The sequence below is a fragment of the Ammospiza nelsoni genome, chromosome 4 (genome assembly GCF_027579445.1).
Source record: "Ammospiza nelsoni isolate bAmmNel1 chromosome 4, bAmmNel1.pri, whole genome shotgun sequence".
NCBI classification, from domain to species: domain Eukaryota; kingdom Metazoa; phylum Chordata; class Aves; order Passeriformes; family Passerellidae; genus Ammospiza; species Ammospiza nelsoni.
The window spans coordinates 33,374,365-33,397,523 of record NC_080636.1 but is presented as its reverse complement, the minus strand read 5'-3'; the positions used below and the strand labels follow the sequence as shown (position 1 = coordinate 33,397,523).

Sequence of the window (23,159 nt, the reverse complement as noted above, 5' to 3'; positions counted from 1 at the left end):
CAGGCAAAGCTACTGTAAAAGTTGGGTATAGATTGTGGTGTGAGAGTATATTTCTCCTATACACAAGAGTGGGAATATGTGAAGTAAATAGACAGTATTTTATGCAAGTAAGTAGAGGATATGCTATAGGTAGCCACTACTGATAGACAGAACTTGTCTGATGTGTAACAATCCAAATAAAATTCAGAATGTTCTCATGGCTCATGAAATTAGACAAAGATACAAGTAATACCAGACCATTAGCACACAGACACGCCCTTTCTCATAAAAGCAAGACGAAGATGATGTAGTAGAGATGTGTAGAGATTAGAAATCTGAAGGCCTAGATTTAATTTAGTTGTTCCCTGTTACAGAACCTCAGTAGGTAAAAGTGATTTTCTGTTGTTAAGCACCAAAAGACTGGTTCCAGTGGCATCTTGAGCAGGCTATCTGATAGAGAAGAAAATGAGGAAAAGAGAGCAGGGAATAACACAAGACTTTGAAGATTTTTAGTTTAAATTGTTTTTACTTACCCTTTTGTGGGCACTTGTACCAACCCTTAAGGCTTAAAACCTTGTTGCTTCAAGATGACATGGCAAAATGAATTTTAGTTGGCTGTATGCTGCTGGAGTGAAGGTAAATCTTCAAACTTGTCCTTTCCCAGGGACTTCAAGTACTGGGTAAAGCCTGGGCACTTAGCAGTAGGTAAGCTTTTGATGCATAGCAATGCCTTATAACAGAGCTCATTGGTTGTACGTGTGTAATTCGTCAACCTCGTTTTTTGAGTAGTTTATCTGCAAGTATGTGGAAGACCCTCTCTCCTTGAGTTTTGGATACAGTCTCAGAGAACTCGTGTCTGAAATGTAATCAGTGTTGAAACTGCTGTCTTTGTACCCCTAATTACAGTTCACTCATATGTTTTAAGATGCTTTCTGTTTTGCTCTAATCCTTTTAAGAGTAAACACAAAATACTCAGTGATGAAGCATGTCCCTGAACCATATCACTGGAAGAAGAGACGGTGTATGAACTGAGTGACATTACAAAGTGGCATAATTGTGTTCTCTGCTTTGCTTCCTGTTCAGCTCCTAACAATACCTAATATTTGGGCTGCTTTCTTTTGGCAGCTGAGCACTGAGCTGACATTTTGATGGCACTATTTATTGTAACCTCAAGGTCTCACTCCTGAGCGATAATGTTCAGCTCAGAGCCCATCACTGTACATGTGAAGTTAAGGTTATATTTTCCCATGTGCATCACTCTACACTTATCCACACTGAATTTAATTTACCATTCCATTGTCTAGTCACTCAATTTCATAAGGTCCTGTGATTCTTCACCATTTGCCCTCATCCTTACTGCCATGAATAAATTGGTATCATCTGCAAACTTGGTTGCTTCAGTGCTCAGCTATCTTTCCAGGTCAATTACAAGTACGGGAAGGGGAGCAGATCCCTGTGGTGTTCCCCTGGTAGGCTTCTTTCACTATGCATGTTTGACCATTTACCCCTAATTTCTGGCTATGTCTCTTAACCAGTCACGTTGCTGTGCAGAGACCTCTGTTTTGCCATGGGTGCTTAGTTCCTTTAAAAGCCTTTGGTAAAGCACTTGTTAAAAGCTTTTTTTTTAAATTGATTGACTGGATCACTGGTTTCACATGTTTGTTTGAGCTATTCAAAGAATTGGGTTAATTTTGTAAGGCTTCACTTAATGAAAACTGGAATTTGATTCTTCTTAGACCCCACTTAGGGCCCACTTAGTCTTTTTGCTATTATAGTTTCTATTAACTTCAGTAGCATGTGGATGTCAGGTTTGCAGGTTGCCATTCCCCTGGAGCTTCTCAGGGACCTGTATTAGGATTTGGCAGCACGCTCGCCACATTGGAGACCTCGAGTAGCACGGCACTGTGGAGAGGGATGTTCATTAGTAATTCGCTTATTCTCCCTTTTCAGTTTGCACTCTCAGGTGAATGCTGTCTAGTGCCAGCTATTTCTTACTTCATTCACAGGAAAATTTGGGGTTTTTTTCCCCATACTTCTGTGACACCCACCATAACAGAGTTCCTTGTTCCCACTAATAATAATAATTTTAATAATAAATTAAAACAAATTCAGTCGTTAAAAGCTGGATTTAAAAAATGCAAATCTTCTGCTCTTATTTGCAAGTAACATACTATTACGTTTTTCTTTATTTGATTTTGTGCATTTTCATTTCCCTTACTTGTGTTTGAGAGAATGATGCAAATGGTTGAAGGAAGGGCAAGATTTCGTTTGCCAAAAAAAAATTTTTTAATCCTGGAAATTTATAGAGTTATTTCAGTTATATAAATCTGAGATGTTATTTCAAACCATGGTCCTCTGGAAAGGAAGTAATTTTAATTTGGCAATTTCTTTTTATTGAAAACACACGTCCTCTATCAGTAATTATCAATCTTAAATTACATTAGACAAATTTTAGCTTGTGGGTAATAAATGTGTGACAGCACCATGTGTGGTTTCTGAATGAAGCTTTTGTCATATTTAATTTTGGGGGAATATTTATTTGACATTCCTCATTACACAGCTCCCATTCAAAACTGAATAAAAAACACCACTGAAGGATACTTTTGAGGTCACAATCTAACATTTCTTTGGACAAAGCTGTTAAAGTGTTTGTATTATATATTCAGATTTTAGGGATTTGGAAATGGATTTTAGTCACATAGGGCTTAAATTTTGAATATATCAAGTTGCTGAGCTCTTAGCACCCTTAAGTGGAGTTCTCACTCTGCAAGGCAGAAGAGTATTGCAGGTGAAATCCTTGACAGCAGGTCCTTTTGCTTCTGGAAAGCAAAGAGCGGTAAAGCTTCTCAGGTGTCTGCGGAAGCGTAGCCATGATTTCACTGCAGAGCTCTGCTGAGGGCAGCTCTGTCCCACTCAGTCCATGGAGGCACAGCAAGGGATTGTTCTGTGTTTTTATCTTACAGAAATGGGCTTTGTGGGCCTTTATAGGGTCCCATGTGATGGAAAAACTGGCAGCTCTGATGCTCTAACTTCACTCTCCTCTGTGTTTCATATCCTGTCAGTCCTCAGTGGGAGAAATGACTGATTCCCTTTTTCTTCTGCCATGAGCATTCAGGGGCATGAGATCTGATTCATCGCAGACACACCACTCAGGCTGATACTGCCATTGTGCTCGCTTTGGAGGAATGAGAAAAGAGTACTGTTGTAACTGGGATTACAGCATGTTTCCAGTTATGCATAAAGATTTGGCCAATTATAGGAAAAAACAGTTTTTGTATTGGCATGTTTTCAGTTTGTCAAGGTGAAATTAGGTGAAGTGAAGAGAGAGAAAAACAGGGCAAAAATCACTAAGTAATGAGGTAAAATGAATTACAAGTAATACATGGAACTAACATGATGTGCATTTAATTTAAGCAGTTTGGCAGACAAAGGTTAAATGAAAGTTTACCTGTAGAACTGAGAACTGTTTATGTGGGACTTACTGCTTGATGGTGATTTTGTTCCTGTTCTCTCCCTTTGGAAAATTACTGTGTACAGACCAGAAAACTGAAGTACCGTCATAATTCTTCACTGGTACAGGGAAATAGCATGTAAAAGAACTGCCAAGTTCTAGTCCAACTCTACTTCTTTAATGATAAGTACATGCACTTTGTAGAATTACAGGTTTCAAGGAGACTTCCCCACATCTCTCCCTACTGTATTCCTAATGTCTAGGGAAATCATTTTGGTTTTGCCTCCTGAAAGACCTCTTTGGCAATGTATTTTGGTAGTATCAGAAGCAGGACAAGGAACAAGTTGGATATCAGCACTCCAGTTTGCTGGGACATTGGCAAGACCCTGCTGTCAGATTTTGTATTGAGGGAAAAAATCCCTCACAAGCCCGAATGACAAAAAGCTTTGAGGCCTTTCATCTTAGGTTGTGCTTTTAGGCAGCATCACCTGCCAGGATTACAGAGATGTATTACAGCTATGTTAAATCTAGTTCATTACAGGGATCTTGAGCATTGGTCTCCTAAGGACTAAAATCTATATAAAAATAATTTTTAAAAGTGTAGAAGAGAAACTGTTTAACAAGAGGATTTTAAAGTTTGCTTCAAACAAAATAGATATAGAAGAAGACACAAAGTACTTTTTAAAGAAAAAAATAGAAAAGTGAAAGTATGGATGATAAGAGGCATTATATAGAAGATGGTGTGGTGTTTGGGAGATTTCTGAGGATATGCCAGGGACAGGCATGAGCTGTTGATTTGTGCATATCAGCAAATCATGACAGCTGATTTAGTACTAACATTGCCTTCTTTCTACATAGCATATCCAACATAAGACTGTGTAATCCATACACCTGTTTTACACCTGCACAGAGTTTCTCTAAGACAACAGTGTTGATCTCTAGATCTGATATCAGGCTTGATATTTTCTGGCCACAAATTGGCCGTTTGTACTTCCTTTCTAAGTATATAATCCCAGTGACTATAGCAATAATAATGAAGCATTGTGGATGGAAGTGCTCTTGGAGTTTACTCTTGGTAGCGAGTAAGAGTCCTCAAGATAAACAACAAAGCTTGGTCTATTTTCAGACCTCCTATGGAGAGAGCAGCTACAGAATGCACAGATAAACTGGGAGTGACCATAAAATGATTTCAGTAGGTGACTTAAAATCCAGATAATTTATTTAGAGAGTTTTTTCTGAGTGTTCTCTCAGGGAGTTTAGGGAGGCACAGCTCATAGCCTATGTGACAGGAAGATTTGCAGCCCTGTGGTTAGTTCAGTCAGGTGTCTGCTGCCCTTCAAGGCTTGGCTGAAGTCTTTTGATGATTGGCCTCCTTTCCTCAAGCTCCCACTTGTCCAACACACAGCAGCAAGCCAGCCTAGCTCACAGCCAGCACGCTTTCTGCTCCAGAAAGGCTTTTGGTGAGGAGGGTAACCAAGGCCAAGAAGCGTGAATTATCTTTCAGCCATAGTCTACTCCCAGCTGTCCTCTTTCCTGGCAGCAAGGGAGCAGGCAGGGACTGCGTTGGGCACAAACCCAAAGGTAATGCACATGCAGAACAGCCATTGTGTGTGTGTTTAGTAAATCCAGCTTTTTGGGATCTACCCTATTTGGCTGGATCTTTGCAGCCTGCAGACAGTGCTGCTCCTGCTGTGGTGTGGAGCTGAACCTCACTGTGGTAGCTGACATGGCTTGATGCGTGTGTTGCCAAATGTACCATCATTTCACTGGTGACACTAATTTCTGAACTTCACTGGTGTGGGCACTGTCTACTTAAAATGTAGACTGGAGGAACAACTAGCAGATTCCTCCTTGTTGCCTGTTTACTTTATGTCTTAATAGACTTAAGTATTTCAGGACTCTGTAGTAAAATAAATTCCTGAGGGAGTCTGAAATGTTCACACATAACTAGGGCTGGCAGGAGAACAAGAATTCAGTGTCATGAAAAATTTAGCAGGCTTGGCATTCATCTTGATGAGGAACTAAACACAGTTCTTCAGAGATTTTAATAAAAAAAAAGAGGGATAACAAGTTGCTCTGGTATTAGCTGCAGGCTATTAGCTGGGGCACTCACCTGAAGGTAGGAGACCCAGACTTAATCCTCTGGCCCGAATCAAGCAAAACATTCAAGTGTCTTTTCTCTGGTTAGCTGCTGTCTCTGCTGGTTTGTCACCCTGACATGGCCCCAAAGTTGGGGATACCATCTGAGATGTCTCTTGAGCAGCAGGTGGGAGCAGAGGTAGTTCTGGATGTCTTCTGGTGTTGAAGAGTCTGCAGTTTGTATTGGTGTGTGGTTGTGGGACGGTCCATAAGAATTGCCCAACTGTCTCTACTTAGCCCATTGTTTTTTAAACATCTCTTGAGTTTGCTTTCATGAAAAGTAAGCAATGACATTACCGCTATTACCTGTGTCCTTGTGTTATCCCATATACATGTCCCAAAGTGCTGTAAATAATTTCTACATTTAATTTAGTATGCCAATGCTTTACATTAAATGGCATAATTCATTGACTGGTGCTACAATTAACATGCCAACGTGTTCATAATTTTTTAGTGGAATTTTAGTGAAATGAATTAATGAATTTGTAAAAGAAAAGGTTTCTGAAACTTTTTTATTGTGATGTGAGGGAAAATAAAGAGTGTTCATTAAGTAAATAAAAGACTAAGGAAAGGTAGGAGGGAAAAAGGTAGAGATTTCCTGAGTTGTAAAAGGGAAGGCCAAGATATTGGGAAGCGTTGTCCCTAGGAGGTCACAGGTGCAGGTTCACTGCCCTGGCTTCACATGTGTTGTGCAGTTCTCAGAGGTTTGTTTCCTGCTGGATTTGCAGCATTCAGTTCATAACTTTTGCAGGGGATTGGAGGCATGCAAGATAAAAACACAGTATTTTGCAAAGCAAACAGGAGAGAGAATATGCATTTCTGCCCTCAAACTGGGATCCTGGTAGGAGATGCCTGAAGTAAGAAGATAATTTGATGCACTCTGTGCAGTAACTTTACATTCAACTCACATGACAGCCCCTCCTTCAAAGGCTGTCATGTGAGTTGAATTTTTTCGTTTGGTTTTTATGGATAACATCAATGAAGACTATTTTGAGCCAGGCATGGGAGGGGAAGAGCTGAATGCATTTAATCCAGTAGATTCCATGAAAAGAGACTGTGACCATAAAAACATCAAAAAAGCAGTTGGGTATTATTGTTTAGGATGAATTGTTTTCTGCTAATCAGGCATTTTCATAAATGTATTTTCCCTCCAAATGGGTATGTTGTTATTCCCATGGAGCAGCTGCAGTAACATATTGTACTGCATGTTAGGGTTTTTTTCTTTCAAATGGAATGATGTATGAGTCACTTATGCCTGAAACATAGTAAAACTTATTATGCTATCGTTCATACCACGTCTTCTGAAGTAAATAGATCCAAAAAGACACTTGCAGTGAAAGTTGGATTCCTGAGAGTTTGTATAGGCTGATAAATATTATGGGCTGATGAATCATTTTTATTCACAAGAAATTTGTGTATGGTTCTTAATATCACTGCCTGCTCACCTCAGCACACATAATCTTAATATCAGTGAGGCAGAGGGCTTTGTATTAAACTGCATTGATTAACAGCCTCCTCTAGTCATAGGATCTGACTTTGAAGTATCCTGTGATTTGTTTTCTGCTTGTGCATCTGAAGATTCTGACCAAGAATTGACTTTGCCAGCTGTAACTGCTTAGAAATATATAATCAATGGTAACTGCGTCAGAAAACATGTAAAGAATGAATATTAGGACCGCTACCATATCTCAAAGATAAATAACAAATACAAACAAATAACAGAAAAAAAAGGGCATCTCAGATATCTGAGCAAGAGAACTAAGACTGTTCCTTTATCTCTTCATGTAGAAATCATGACATTTCAAGTGTGGAGGCTAATTTAAGTTATATGTAGTAACCAACTGCATGTTGAATGTAGAAAACTGCATGTGCATTAGGCATTAACATGCCAAAGCACAAAATTAATGAAATGTGGGTAAACCTGATTTCAGTTCTGTGTTTCTTCTTCATGCTTATAAATTGCATTTTATAAGGTCTGATCCTTTCAGAATGAGCATCTTTTAAGCGTTCCTGCGTAATCTCTTCCTTACATGGTGCTGCATTATCAAACATTGTATAAAATTAGTTATTTTGTGTTGATATGAATGCATACAAAGTCAAGCCATTAGCTGAGTTTTTTAGGAGCTTCTCTCATAATAGGTTGCATTACATCTTTTCATCAAAGAGACATTGTGTGAATACAAATGTAATCTTGGCCAAGAACCTATTTAAAAGTGTCTTGTTCAGAGGGGAAAAAAACTAGTCAAGTAAGAAATTTGTTCATGTCTTTTCTTATCAGTAAGTACTTTGGTAATGTTTTGGCAGTAGAGATTCGTGAACATTGGCGGGAAGGCGTGGCTGGTCTTGGAAAGCACGTGCCATAATGTATATGGGAATTTTAGTTTTACAGGACAGGGCTTCCAGACCAGTTGTTCTAAATGCTTTCTGTGCAATAACTGGTTTTTATCTGTCAGCTTTTACTGGTAATGAGGGGGGCATCTTGAAAGTAGAGTACGTCAACATTAATATTTTTTTCAGGACCTCAGAGACTTGGATATTTTCTACTGGCATTCCTACTGTTTAGCTGAAGAGCAGTTGTTTCAGAGTTTGCAAAACACTCAGACAGCAATTTCCTTTCATCCCCATTCAAAGAGATGGATAACCTCTGCCTGCTGGCAGATATGGATGGCCCAGCTGGCGTGTCCCTTGTCCCTGGACCAAGGCCTAAGGATTCTGGAAGCAGCTTGGTAAAGAGGGTTTGTTACCCTTGGCTCCACTCAAGCATAAACAAGCATTTTCTCTATTTTGGCATTTCTCCCCAATCTTTTGGTCCTTTTCTATTTTCTTTGAGATAAAACTTCTTCACAGTAACTCGTGTGGTTTACTTTGCTATGGTTTTTATTATGCTGAAGTGGTCGAGTTGGCAAAGAAATAAAGATTATGATATTACTGGTGGTTTTCATAGCTAATATTTCATGAAACTTTATTAGAATGCCCTTTTGTTCATTAGCTCATAACTTTATAAAAAGCATTCTTTGACTGAAATTTTCTGTGTTTAGTCTGAGGCCAAAGGTGTTTTTTCAACTCCCTTCAGCATTTTCTGACCTATCTAAGCTAATGGGAGGGGTTTGTATATTTATTTAAGAATTGCTAAGTCTGTATTCTTTTGAACTTTAATGGATAACTAACCCTATTTGAAATTTATGATTATAAATTGTACATATTGCTAGTGTACTTATCCAGTCCTGTCAAGTGTAAATGCAGATAAAATGGTAAAAAATTAAAAGCTGTCAAACAAAAGGCTTATATAGTAGTCAAAATATATTCTATTTTAGATAGCAGTAATTTCTTACAGTGGAAGAATGACTAAAAATATGCAACTCTGTAGTGCTTCACAAAATTTTCTCATCAGCTAATACATTATTGCTTATATCTTCAGGCAAAAATAAGGGACTTGGGGTTTTTGTTTAATGCTGAGTTTCCAGAGACACCTAAACACAGAGTCCAGCTTTCTCTCAGTTCTCAGTACCTTACAGATTTTATTCTTCTCAGTTTTCTAAATAATTCCTCAATGAGGCTTTGTCAAAAATCTGGCCCCAAAATGCCACCCCTGGCCCATTTCAACACTGCTCCCTTAGCAGCTTTGGTAGCGAGCTGACTTCAGTGATCATGCAGTGGGTTTTCATTTAAGCTTTCCAGCTTCTTGCCTGTGGTGGTCTATTTGTTTCTAAAGTAAAAGCATTTTCTCCACATGGGCAAAACTGATAAGTTCTTTTCCAGCAGAGAAATAAATTACATACTAGATGTAATGAGACATCGATGTCCAGTAAATGTCCCGTTGCTTGTGAGAGCGGTGCTGTGTGACACAACAGTCAATAATTTTCTGGTAATTCTCTAATTCCTCCCCTCCCCAAAATTCCTTTGTTAGGGAGTCACATTTAATGCAGCAGAAAAAAGCCTGAACAAGAAATAGAACTTGAAAGTGCTGCAAGAAGGGAAGGGCTTTTGATAATGAAGCAACAAGGAACTACCAAGATTACCTATTTTGGTGGCGCTAACAAGAATAGCTATTTCAGTGGTGTTAGCTTCAGGCCCTTCCAGGTTTCACCACTGGTTAGGTAAGTTTGATGTTTCATTGGCAGGACTGCTCTCTCCTTTCTCATTGCTAAAGGCGTGCTTTTGTAGGCATGGGGCAATTCTTTAGTGGTATGGGAAATTTCACGGGTTTGCCTCAGTTTATTGGGAGAAGGCAGGGAGCAGCAGCATGATGTTTTAGTGCACATGGAAGGCTCTGGCAGCAGTGCTGCTCATGCTGATGGTGCTCAGCATTGTGCTGGTCCCTGGGAGGCACCCATAGCTCCTGGGGGAGTATGTGCTGCTCTGTGAGGCAGCTGGCAATCAGAAGCTGCTGAAGGTGGCAGCAGTCATTGTATCCTTCCTTCTCCTCCTCTTCTTTTGCAATGCTACAGCTCTAGTCTTTTGAAATAGCTACAATCCAAAAAATGCAGCTCACAGGGATGTAAATAGCCACACTAAAAGAACTAATTGGTTAGAGCATGGTGCTGATAAGACCAGGGTCATGGGTTTGATCCCCATTTACTTGAGATGGGCTTGGTGATCCTTGTGGGTTCCTTCCAAATCAGAATATTGTGTAAGTCTTGTGAATAATAAAAAATAGGATTATTTTTGTAAGTAACGTTGATAGAAGTCTTTTTCAGCAGTTTGTTGCTCTTTGTTCACATCTATCAAAATCTCTTTAAATTGCTATGTTTCCTTCTGAGAAAACGAGTCTTATTCTGTGGTCTGCAAGCATAAGCAATTTGATGTCATTAAGAAGTTCTCTGGATGTTTTTTTTTGAAGATGATGTTCCTTTTATGGCAGGCTGTAAGGCAGTGGCCACACTGGTAGCAAAAGTAGGCAAAACTGGTATCCCTGTCATTGCTTAGACTGCTTTTCTCATGTAGGACCCAGAAGAATTAAGAAAACCAAATTTAGCTAATTAGTATTTAATGACACTCTTCTTTAAACTGCTTCTTACAGGGGTGGGAGGAATGAGGGTGGGAAACTACCTGATTCTAAAACTGAATGATTTGTGAATCATTCTCAGAAGGTTTACTTCCTCATTAAGCAGCCTCTCTCCCACTCCCTTGCAAAAAACCTTCACTTTGTCTGGTGTTCTTCAAGATGCATTTCCTGTCCTGTTCAAAAAAGACATTTTCTGCTCCTCCTAATTTAGCCCAAAGCAACTGTGAAAATACAAAGTGCATCGACTACCACTGAGTTATGTTGGAAGAATGATAAAACAGATGTGACATGGCTCAATCCATTTCACCTCTAATAATAAAAAGTCATGGATAGGAAGAACAAAGAAGCATTTCTTCAAAGGTTACTTGTATAGGTGATTACTCTTTATGAATTATCATCTGGAAGAGTATCAGCATCCAGAAAAATTACAGTCTTTTACAAAGGTCAGGATTGAGAGTGGAAACTTGGTAAACACTTTAGCATCATTGCTGAGTGAATGTAAGACAGACTCAGAGTGGCTATCCTTCCTACATTGATTATACTATCTGCCAGCTGCTCCATTTTTGATCCTTTGTTCCATTTCTGGAAGTGCAGGAAAAAGAAAAAACCCTGGTGGGATTTTTTCCTGGTTTTAGCTTGTGTCTGTGGTGTGTTTATAGTATGGATTTTTTGAACATGAAAATCCTGGCAGGCATTTGGGAAGGGCTGGTTTCTTTCTCACAGCACTGTGTAATGCTTAGTTTGGTCTGCGTGTGAATCGATGAGTAGCGAGTGGAGAGAACGACTGGCTGCACATTCCCCCTACCTGGGAGATCTCTCCTGCCCTCTCCCTGCCCCATGCAGTGGTCAGTGAAGCGGTAGGCCCAGGTAGACGTGCACAGCCATGGAGGGCTCTGGCTGAGGCAGAAGTGATTGGTCATGCAGGGTGCCTTTTGCAGTGCTCAGGTGCAGAGCTGTGTGTGTGTGCCTGTGTGTGGAGCACCCCTGCACCTCTGCCTGTGCTTGAGCAGGCGCCAGCTGCTGTGGTAGCCAAGGGCCAGGTCTGTGGCCAAGTTACACTGGAGCCAGATGGGCACCCCAGGAGCTTCCCTCCATGCACAGTCCAAGTGCTGCAGGCCCCTGGAGACTTTCTGGCTCTGATGCTCCAGCTACTGAGTGCTGGCTGCCTGCAAGTCGGCTGCGAGTGGCGTTAGGCCGGGCCAAAACTGCGAGTGTGCCACTTGTACAGCCGGGTCGGTGGCTGAGCTGGTGTCTCCTTGTCCTGCTGAGCTGTATGAGACTCCCTCCCGCCACAAGGCAGAGGAGTCTGAATCCCAGCAGATGCTCTAAATGGAGAAGTGACATTTTCATGTGAGAACTTCTACGTCTCTAGTGAAGAGAGGAGTTAATCGGAATATTTTGCAATCTGGCATTGATTTCAGCTTGCTTCTGTCCAAAGCTGCGCCCCCAACCCCCCAAAAGAGATGAATGTTTTTCTAAAAATACAGAGACCTATCACTTAAAATCATTTTCTTAGTAGAATGAAGATTTTCACTTTTCTGGGAATAGCCCTCTGTTCCCTTCCAGTATTTTTCATGTGCACTTTTAATTAATATTGGGGGAAATAAACTGGAAGATTCAATTGAGCTGAGCAGAGTAGCTCCTAAAAAAAAAAATAAACTCTGGATGGTAGGGATGCTTGAGGTTTTGGTTCAGCTTATGGACTTTGTGCATAGGTGAGTGGACCCTTGCTCTACACCTGGCTCTGAATTTATAAGGTGATTCCTTTTGAAAATAATAATAGTAAAAAAATTATTTTTCTGTAGTAAGAAGAAAGAGCTGTGCATTTTGGTTAGGATTCTCTGCCAGTTAAGGCTCAGATTCTGCAATTTCTTTACAGACAAAACTCCCATTTAAAGCAAAAATGAGCACTGCCTGAACTCAGGACTGAAGATGGAGCTGTTGTGGTCATGCAGTCTGACCCCTGTGAGAACAGGGCACTCCTTTTCATTTAACAATCTGCTGAGCAGCAGCTGTTAACTTTTTGAAACAACCAAAATGCTTCAAAACATAAAGTGTTTGCTTCAGAAATGCATGTCAGTTCTAAGGCATAACCATTTTTCTTAAGAACTCTTTCTCTTTTTTGGAAGATAATTGCCAGTTTTATATTACAGATTCTGCTTATTATATTTCCAAGAGGGAAAAAAATTACAATATTTCAGGCCATTATTTGTCTGGCTTTCTAATGGATTAATTTTTTTTTTCAAATCAATGTCCTTTGATTATGGTTTTGTACAGTTTTAGCTTTCACAGCCTATAGAAGTAGTTACAACTTTTGTGAGTTAGAATACATGTCAATATAACGCATCTGTTTTGTTTAGAAGTGCTAACTTTTTGAAGAAATATAGGAAAAATAGATGTAATTTGTGTTTAAAGTTTGCATCTGACATGAAGGCACAGTTCATCAGCACTCAGAAGGATTTGAAACTTCAAAAGTATACCTCTTCATTCATGGGTAGAAGGGTCATTATCCATTGTGCTAACAAATAAAGCAAAACACAAATGGAAAATCCACAACAGATCACAAGAATCCTTTCCATGCATTTGAAAGTATTTATTTTAAAAAGAGTTCTTGGCATGTAATTTCTTCTCACTGCACTGTTTTTCACTTTAGATGGATTAATACAGTCTTAGTTATATGTGTGTATATATTTGGAAGACTGTCTATGCATGTATTTCCTTGGGAGGTCTTCACAGTAGCTACTGCAGTGGTCAGCTCTGGTATAAAGAGATAAAGAGAACTGTGTTGGTTATAAATAATTGTTCTTTGTGTGCTATATAACAGCACTTTTTGGTAGTTCCATTTGCATGTAGAGTATTAATTAAGAGATAACTGTCACTGCAGGTTGGCTGCAGAAGGCTGCAGGATCCAGCAGAGAGATAAATGCCAATGCCAAGTCATACAGGTTGGAGAGCATACAGGAAGTCCATAATGAAAAATTAGTTTAAAATTAAAACTCACTTGTTACTGACTTACTGTTTTATATGCAGAGATGAAAAGGACCAAAATGCAGTTGTTAAGGGTTCTACATACCAGGTGCAGGGGCTTGGGGGTTTTTAGGAGCTTTTTTGGGTGAATCTACGTGTGATGCACTAGAAATTGAAATTTTGGGATGTGATCAGTAAACTTATTAGGAGGGTATAGGTGCCCTTTTTAACAAGAGTGTGTACAGCTTTCAGCACACTGGGAAGTCTTAGAACAGATTGCAAAGAGTCATCTCAGCTTGATTCAGAAGGCTTGTAAGTGTCCTTCATGTTTGAAAGTGTTTTGGTTTCTAATTAATTTAGCCAGAAGACATGTTACTTCTGACCTTCAAAAACCGCTGTCTGTCTCATCCAAGTTTTACAAGATCCTTAAACTGTTTTCTTAAAAAAAAAAAAAAACAACCTGAAAACAAAGCAAAAACAACCAAAAAACCCAAACAGCAACCTGCCTTGTCATGTTGTGAGCAGCAGAGTACAAAACAGAGGTATATAGCTATTCCTAGTGATCCACAGTATGGGATCTGGGTTTGGGTTTATATGACATAGTAGGGCCAGTTAATATAACATGAAATCTTCATTTCCATTAACTCACCAGCAAAAATCCCATTAATTTCAGTAGAGAGATATCTACTTTGCAAATTGTAATTTAATACAATTTTCTTACTGACATTGAAGTCAGTAAGAATCTCTTTACCACTTCAAAATAAGCCTCTCCTTCTGTGTGCTTGAGATGAAGATAGAGGAATTTTTTTTTCTGCAGTCTCGGTGACAAGGGGACTGCCAACACTGTGAATGGAAAACTGCACTGTTCTGCCATAGCTAAACAGCCTAAACAGAGCTGTCTACTGCTGTATTCTTTAAGCAGCCATCAGAAGTTGTACATAAGTTGAGTATAGGATTTATGCAACCTGATTGAGGTGGAAATAATGGCCCTTCAAATTTTTATAGTGAAATTACCTTTTCAAAGTATGTAACTTCCCATGCATCTTATGGAAGTAAGTTGATAATGCCAGGATTTTAGGGACAGTCTAGATATATGATCAACAGTTCAGCATTAAAGAAATTCATGAAGCAATGAAAACTACACATTTTTAAGATCATATTTCAGCTCAAGAAAGTTTTCATTGCTTCATGAATTATAGTCAGAAAAATCTAATTTATAATAAGAATAGAAAATAAACAAGGTTTTTTTCTTTCTTCTTAGTGTCATTGCCAGCAAAGTCTCTCTGCTTTAAGAGTTTGAATCTAGCAGGAAGATTTCATAAGTGCACGTGTTTTAAGGCTCCTCAGAGACTTTGGGTCATCTATTTCAGCTCACCCACCCTGCAACAGCAGTTGGTCATTACTACTGCTTCTCTGCCATCCTACTTTTCTCTTAAATGCCATTTTCTAAAAGCGTCTAGCACTGCTTTCTCCAAAATACATCTAATGGAGATACAGTTCATCCAGGCACTCAGTGGTGTTGTTGAAGCAAAGTGTTTCTCTTGCAGCTGGTGACCCATAGAGGATGAAAGCTGAGCAGTTGTTGGGTTCATTCTTTGTAATACCATGTAAATAAGCTTAAAGGCTGTGAATAGCTTCTTCCTTTTTTTTTTTTTTAAGGGAAGGCAACTTGTCCATAACTGTAAACTGGGGAAGTTGGGTAGCACCAATTGACAGACGCTCAGCTTTAGACTTAGTTGAGCCTTAATGTACTTAAAATAGAAATTTCTGTACATTACTACCAGTCCATTATTGCAGTCTTCCCCATTATTTATTTGCTATCTTTTTATGGGTTGCACTTATCATACTTGTTCCACTGAACTTTTCAATATGTGACATCAATTCTGCTTCCAGCTTGTCATTTGTGCCACGTTTTAAATCAGTGCTCATCATGGCAGAAAACACTGCAGATTTTTTAATGTAATTACTTTGTACATATGTATTTAATGTATCCATTATTAGCTCAGGTGTATTTCTTTTTTAATGTTCTTCTTACAACCTATTTTCATTGTATTTTACTTTCTTTGAGGACTCATATCCTTAGCAAATGTATTCATCTCTTCACATATTGCTATATTGAATCTGTTCTTGCTGGAGTTTGGCTGTGTTTTGCATCTTCACATAAGATAATTTTTTTTGAAGTACAGAAAGGTCATTTAAAGTCATATGTTTTCAATTATGAAAATGCCAACAAATTAAAGGGTCTTTTTCCTCATAACTGACCTAAACCATGAGATTTAAGTACTCTTAAGTCCAGTATATTTGCCTGTGAAAAAATATCTTACTGTTGAATCAAGTTCACATATTAAAAACAAGAACTTTTGCTTTTTTAAAATACAGGCAAGAAAGTCAAAGCAGAAGAACCAAATGTTTTGCTAGGTGGATACCAAAAAAAGCAGAATGGGGAGAAAATCAGAAGTAGTATTTTTTGAGTTTTCTTAGAATGAAATACTCTTAGGGTTGTATGCTTCTAAGCTATAGGGGAAAAGTGTTATAATCAATCTAATTGGCTTTTGTTATACTTAATTATTTTTATGATTTACAAATGAGTTTGTACAAACTTCAAGAGGTGATATTGCCAAATATTTTTAAATGCCTTTCATTCCATATAAAAAAATAATTGGAAAGGAACATGCACATCATTTACGATTCCTCTAGGAAGTGTGTTAAGTATTTTTTTCCTTAATGTGTAGCTTATTCTATAAATGGCAGTATAGATAGCTATCTCTGTTTGCACTTGGAATCAAAGAGGAGCTCACTGCAAAAATCTGCTGGTTCTGGATGAAGTTGTACAGAAATAGGTGTCCCAGCTGGTTGGCCAAGGGTTCTTGTGAAAAGTTGGCTCATAGTATAGCTGGCTCCCTTTTCTCTGCAGGCCATGTAACTTTGTGACAAGAAAGCAACAAAAGGAGGGCTGGGGAGAATAGCCATCCTTTATTGGGTGAAGGAGGAAAATGCAGTGAGGAAGGATGAGGAACAATCTGAGGTAATTTAATGACTTCTTTGCCTCAGTCTTTAATAGTAAGACCAGTTGGCTTCAAGATCCCCAGCCCTTTGAGCTGGAAGACAGGAACAGGCAGCAGAACAAACACCTGTAATCCAAGAAGAAGTAGTCAATGGCCTGCTATGCAACTTAGACACCCACAAATCTATGGGGCTCAACCCAGGGGTACTGCGGGAGCTGGCAGAAGAGCTCAGCAAGCCACTTCCAGTCATTTACCAGCAGCAGTGTGAATGTCCCAGTGACTGGAAGTTGGATAATGTGGCACTTACCTACAGGGAGTGCCAGAAGGAGATTCCAGGGAAGTCCAGAGCTGTCAGCCTGACCTCAGTGCTGGGCAAGGTCATGGAGCAGATCATCTCCAGTGCCATCATGCAACATGTACAGGACAAACAGGAGATCAGGCCCAGCCAGCAGGGGTTTACAAAAGGCATGTTCTTCCTGACCAACCCAGTCTCCTGTGACAAACTGACCCCCTTAGTGGATAAGGGAAAGGCTGTGGATGTTGTCTACCAAGACTTTAAGTTCTTGACACTGTCTCCCACAACATTCTCGTGGAGAGCCTGGCTTCCCATGGTGTGGCTGGGTGTCCTCTTTGCTGGGTTAAAAACTGGATGGGCAGGCCCAGAGAGGTGGTGGTGGATGGAATTGCAACCAGCTGGTGGCTACTCAGTACAGTTCCTCTGGGCTCAGTACTGGGGCTAGTCTCAGTCTGGCTAGAGTTCCTCTGGGCTAGTCCTGTTCACATTTTTTATCAGTGATCTGGAGGAGATCAAGTATGCCCTCGTTCAGCTCACAGATGACTCCAAATTGGGCAGGAATTTTGGTCTGCTGGGGGGTAGAAGGTTTCACAGAGGGATCTGGACAGGCTGGATCAATGGGCTGAGGCCAATTGTCTGATGTTCAACAAAGCCAAGTTCTGGATCTTGCACTTGGGTCACAACTCCATGCAATGCTACAGGCTCGGAGAAGACTGGCTAGAAAGCTGTCTGGCAGAAAAGGAGATGCTGGTTGACTGCCAGCTAAACATGAGCTAGCAGTGTGTCAGGAAAGTTTAGCTTGAATACTAGGAAAAAATTCTTTCCTGAAAGGGCGATCACAACTTGGAACAGGCTGCCCAGGGAAGTGGTTGAGTCTCTATTCCTGGAGGTGTTTTACAGACATGTAGAGGTGGCATTTAGGGACATGGTTTAGTGGTGGACATGGCAATGCTGAGTTTAAGGTTGGACTCAATGATCTTAAAATTCTTTTCCAACCTAAATGATTCAACGATTGTAAGACCTGCCTGCTGGAATTGGGTTTATTTATAAAAAGTTGCATAACTTCCTGGTGGTCTCACAGCCCTAATCAACTGATTTTTGCAGTGGCAGAGATGTGTCCCTGCTGAGTGTAGTGGTGGCAGCTTTACCAATAACCTTGCACTTCCACCCCACACCTGACACGTGGTGTGTTCTGAACTGAGAAATTCAGTAAACCAGGGCACCCAAGTGGTGAATGCTCTGGATGGCTACTCATCAGTGCAGTCAGCTAGCCATGTCACACTGAGACAATTAATAGATTTGAATAAATGAGGAAGTTTACAAAACAATTAAGGAACCTTGGACACGACACATTTTCAGGCAGCATGATATTTTGTATTTGATTATGCTTTGTGCAATCAGGGCTCTGTTATGCCTGAAAGGTAATGAGTGTAAATTGAGAAGGAGAAAGGAAGCATATTGAGAAGTGTTATATACAAGTCCAAGGATACTACTGAAATGTTGACTTGCTTCAAACAGTACATATACATCTGGGACATATTACTGTAGCTCTCCTCTAAGAGAGGTCCAAAGCAAGTAAAGGAGGTTTATTCCAAGATAAAAAATAAATATTACAAAACCCCCTACTTTTATTACTGGAACTATTCAAAAAATGAAATATAACTACTACTTAAATCAGTTTAAGTATATCATAAATAATGCATTAAATATTCCATCAAGAAATAACCACAAATTCAGGTTACCAAAGCAAGCAATGTAAAAAGTCAAGGTGTAGCAAGAAAACCTGTTGGCATTTTATCTCGAACTACAAAATATGCCCATTCTCTACTTCTAAATTCACAAGTTGAGCTCTGTACAATGTCATTTCTCCATACTTTTTATTTCCCTTATTGTAAACCTTGGATTTTACACAGGAGTTACTTGACTAATAGCAAGTGCTCACTTTCCTTCCAGGACCAAGCCTCCATCTTAAATTATAATGATATGTGCTGTTCACTACAAGAAGGGCTGAATTATATGTGGAAGTATTAAGTAAATAGTTTGTGGTGAGGCTGTCATAGGTTTCTTCTCAAGGAAGCCAATTGGTAAGGACTTAACATATATTAGACATGTTTAAGATACTATATGATGGTATAAACTGAATGTGAAAGAAAAAAAATAATAATTAGCATGATTCTAGCAGTGTACAAGGGAGGTGGAGGGAAAGTAATTCAAGCTGCTGGTGCCAGTATGATTTATTAACATTGAGAAGCACAGCACTTCTGCAGCATAACTATACTACTAAGTGCCATAAAACCAAATCATTATATGATGAAAAAAGCCCCTTTTCCTCTAATTTAAATTTAGATTTATAGTTGTGAATTGTAACCATGCAGATTAATCTAATTTTGGTTTTATCATAAATTATGTAATAAAGCTTCATTTTCTGGCACATTCCCCACCTACAGGCAACAACACTTATTTCTAAAGTAGTCCAGCAATCTTACTCTGAGTAAGATCTGTGCTCACTAAAGACTATAAAGAATCTTTGTATTCACTGGGTGGATTAGGTAATTCTTTGTCTCTTGCATTCTGGTCTAATTATTGTTTCATTGAAGGACTAAATGCATTGTAATGATATCCTAAGGCTTTATTTAAATCTGTCGTCCTCCATGATGACTAAGATATTTTCAAGATGCAGGAATGGGATGTAGTCATTGTGTATGCATTTTTTAAGACAACTTGTGCACATGGACACAAGTTTGACAGGTGAAACATTTTGACCGGTTTTAAATAGCATATATGTCTGAGAAACACTGCTGGTAACTAAAAGTTCTGTCAGAGTAACTCCTGTGGTAAAAATTTACAGCAGTAAGTTTCCCTGTATGTGTGAGCTTGGAAAACTGGTCCTGTTTCTCTGTCTCTGTGCCTGCTTTATTTGTATTACTCTATTTCACTAGTAGATTTTAGACAGGAGTGTCCAACTGAAAGAAGCAATTCTGTAGGATAAACACTGTTCATTGAAATATCAAGTCATGGCATTTTGTTATGGTTTCTAAAACACTTAAACCAGTTTATTTCAGGCAGTTGTCATATTTTCTTTGTCCATCTTTTTTTCTTGTTTGAAGTAGAATATTCACCTTTTGCTGATACAAGAAATTAATTATTTGTTTTTCATATGGTATTTTGACCCATATTTTAAATGCTTTTTATTTTTTTATAGGTCCTCCCATGCCATCCTCCTCATCTAGTCCATCAGTTACTGAACATTTACACTCCCCTCCTCCATCACCCAATCTCCATGACAACCAGAGGTGGTTATTAAGTAATAATGCCAGCCAGCCAGTTCAGGACTCTGATACAGATGAGGACTATACTGCCGGCTCATATCTAGTGCAGACCAGTGGTAATCCAGTATCTGTCCCAGGTCATGGTAAGAAGAGGACACTTTGTCCATAGTTTAAATACCCTTTTATTTTCCATCTTCTTAAGAAATTGTCTAACAAAACTTAAATATATCAGAATGACTCTGTATTTTAAACTGGTTTTTCCTTAAATGCCACAAATTGTCCTATTTTACTGTAAGATGAGAAAGAGTAGAAAATAAGAGCTAATATAGAAAATCTTGTCGAAGTTGTTTAACAGGCAATGCTTATGTGAAGCAGTAGCTATTAATGATTTATGATGTAATGTAGTTTTTAGCAAGTGACTAACCTTTAGTTGTACATTTTAAAGGGTAGACTGAAGTTGGTTAAACTGTCATGATATTTAGCTTCAGAATAATGTAAAAGTTGTCTTTTTACTACCTCATCAAGTTCAGCAGGTTCCAGCCATTCCTTTCATTTCCTAAGGGAAGGAGAGCAGGATTTTTTTTACTGGATAGTACTTTTTTACTCAAAACTGTGGAAAAAAGCTCTAAAGAGAGCTCTGAAGAGGTGACATGAGGCAGTGGTGGCTTCTGAGATGTATGTTTCCACATTTCTCTTCCTTCCAACCAGTATAAGTAAGCAAAAGGAGCGACATGCTTTAAACACCAATGCCTGCTTAAACATTGTGCCCAAAGAAACCACTTTTTTTCTTTTTCCTTCATCTTCTTTTTTCTTTTTTTTTCTTTTTCTTCTTTCTTCTGTTTTTCTTTTTTTCTTTTTTTCTTTTTTTCTTTTTTTTTTCCTTTTCTTTATTTTTTATTTTTTTCCTTTTGATATGAAAAAATACATTAGCCACAGGTTTCCATTGCTGTTGCATGAGTGAACAGATTTTCTTGGTATAGGCGTAGGCACTCTGGAAGAATATTTTTTTTATTTCACAGCCCTTCTCAGGTAGATCAGCAAAGCTTGGAACAAGCCACTTCAAATTCTAAGAACCATTCCTGTGTTTTGATTGTTAAAATCTCACCTACAGATGAACCACTAGAGGGGGCATGGAGAAATATTTTTCTGCAGATTGCACATCAGCTGATTGGACAGAATGATTTTGCCAAGCATGGCACTAAATTTGAGCTTCTCTTCTTAGCTTTGAGTGGAGTTTCGGTGTTATGTCTAAAAGGCCAGTCTGCTGAGAGCACTCATGTATGTGAATTTGACACATTTGGATTAAGTTCTTTAAAATTGATGATAACTTTGTCTTTGCATGTTCAACTTGCTCAATATTTAATCTGTGAAGAACTCAAAAAAATGGTCATGCATTGTCATAATCAGGGTATGCTATGCTTTCTTTTATCTCTAGGAATATGAAATCTGTTAGAAAATATATGCATTATCCAAAAGGTAGCCTGATTTAGTTCAATAAGTCAATATATTTAGATTACTATACTCTCCAACCCTTCTTTTATAAATGAAAAATGCAATAGCAAGACAAAACTGCTAAAAATTTTGAATAATTGATGATTTGCTGGCATCTCTTAGGAAGCTAGTAAGTGTTCATCATTCCTCTAGATTTTGGTCCTTTTGCTGCTTCTGAAATTTTGAACAGTTGCTTGCCCGTGAGTTTACCAACCTTCAGCAATGTTCCTTAACCTGTTCCATCCCAGACAAGCTAAATTAATTTCATCTGATCCTCTGTCAAGTCTCAGCCTTTTAGCAGAGCAACATCAGAGGGGTTTTGTTGACAAGTAGGACCGGAGTTAGCACCGTGGTATTTGTTGAGACAGTTGTTCTTTGTAAGACTTTTGCTAAGCAGGAGGAAACCCAGTGCACTCTGCAATTATGTGTTCTTTTTCCTTTTCCCTCTCTCTTCCCACTGTTCTCCTCTACCTGCAGATGTCTGATATTCACCCCTTCAGTGTATATGTGTGGTAGAACTGTTTGCAGTTCCTGCTGTCAAGTGATCTTTCTCTCCACAAGATTAGACTTGTTTTCAGAAGTGCTTCAGCTTGCTAACCACGGAGACTGTATGTATAGGGACTGCCATAATTTAAGTCAGGCTTGTTGCTTTTCTGCTGGGTAAGGAGAAGATCATAGGTGTTCAGGCAGTGGACTTCCATTTCTACAGCCACCTGCAGAATGAGGCTTTAGTTACTGTTTACTGTGTTACTGGAAGAAAGATACCTTTCACTCAGCACATAAATGAATATTGCTTGGATTATCTACCCGATTTGCTTATGGTTGGTTTCTCATAAGATATGCTGATGGCCTGTTGGTGGGGGGGAAGTGTTGTTCATTGTAAAACAGGGAAAAGCAGAATATACTAAATGAGCTACAACTTTCTTCTACTCGGCAATATGCATGGTTGTGTAATATTGCACTGTAGTATGTGGATCTCTCCAGTTCTATGCTATCTAGTCAATATCATTTAACTGTGGCCTTTAGAATGCTATTATTTGATTATTGCATTTTCTTTAGCTAAAATGGTCAGTAATGAAGCATGTGTAGCACTTTCACAGAAAGAAGGGGTTTTTTTCACTAGTTGTCTTTTCTTTTGCATCTTCATATAAGCTTTCAATGCTATCTAATCTTAATGGGTTTAAAGTAAGTCCAGTGCCACATTCCAGATGACTTTGTCCAGTGTTTATGTTGGCAGAGGATGGGGGATCACTGCTGAAGCATTTAGGGATAAAAAAGGTGCTGACTTAAAACAATTATATTATTGAACTGCTTTCAGTTATATTGACTTTATTTGAATAGTAAGTTGCATTAGCATCATCTTAGTCTGTTCAAACATTTGATTGTTTTCCTTTAGAATGAGTTCATTTGATCAATGTATTTTATTTGATTGGCTCACTTAAAATTTAGAGTATCTGAATGTGTGTGTAGAACTATATTACTCTATGATGCTGGGTTTGATTAGCTTGTTTTGTTAACCAATGGGAATTAGCATCCTTTTCTGGAATTAGCTAAAAGA

The 23,159-nt window shown here is 38.8% G+C and overlaps 1 protein-coding gene across 1 annotated transcript in view; it reads left to right on the top strand.

Annotated features, from left to right (window-relative positions):
* The window catches only part of TENM3 (teneurin transmembrane protein 3), a 312,368-nt gene that overhangs the window by 121,960 nt on the left and 167,249 nt on the right, over positions 1-23,159 (top strand). The window contains exon 3 of the mRNA XM_059469963.1: positions 20,044-20,253. Coding sequence (XP_059325946.1) covers positions 20,044-20,253 — 210 coding nt within the window. The remainder of the gene's footprint in view (positions 1-20,043; positions 20,254-23,159) is intronic.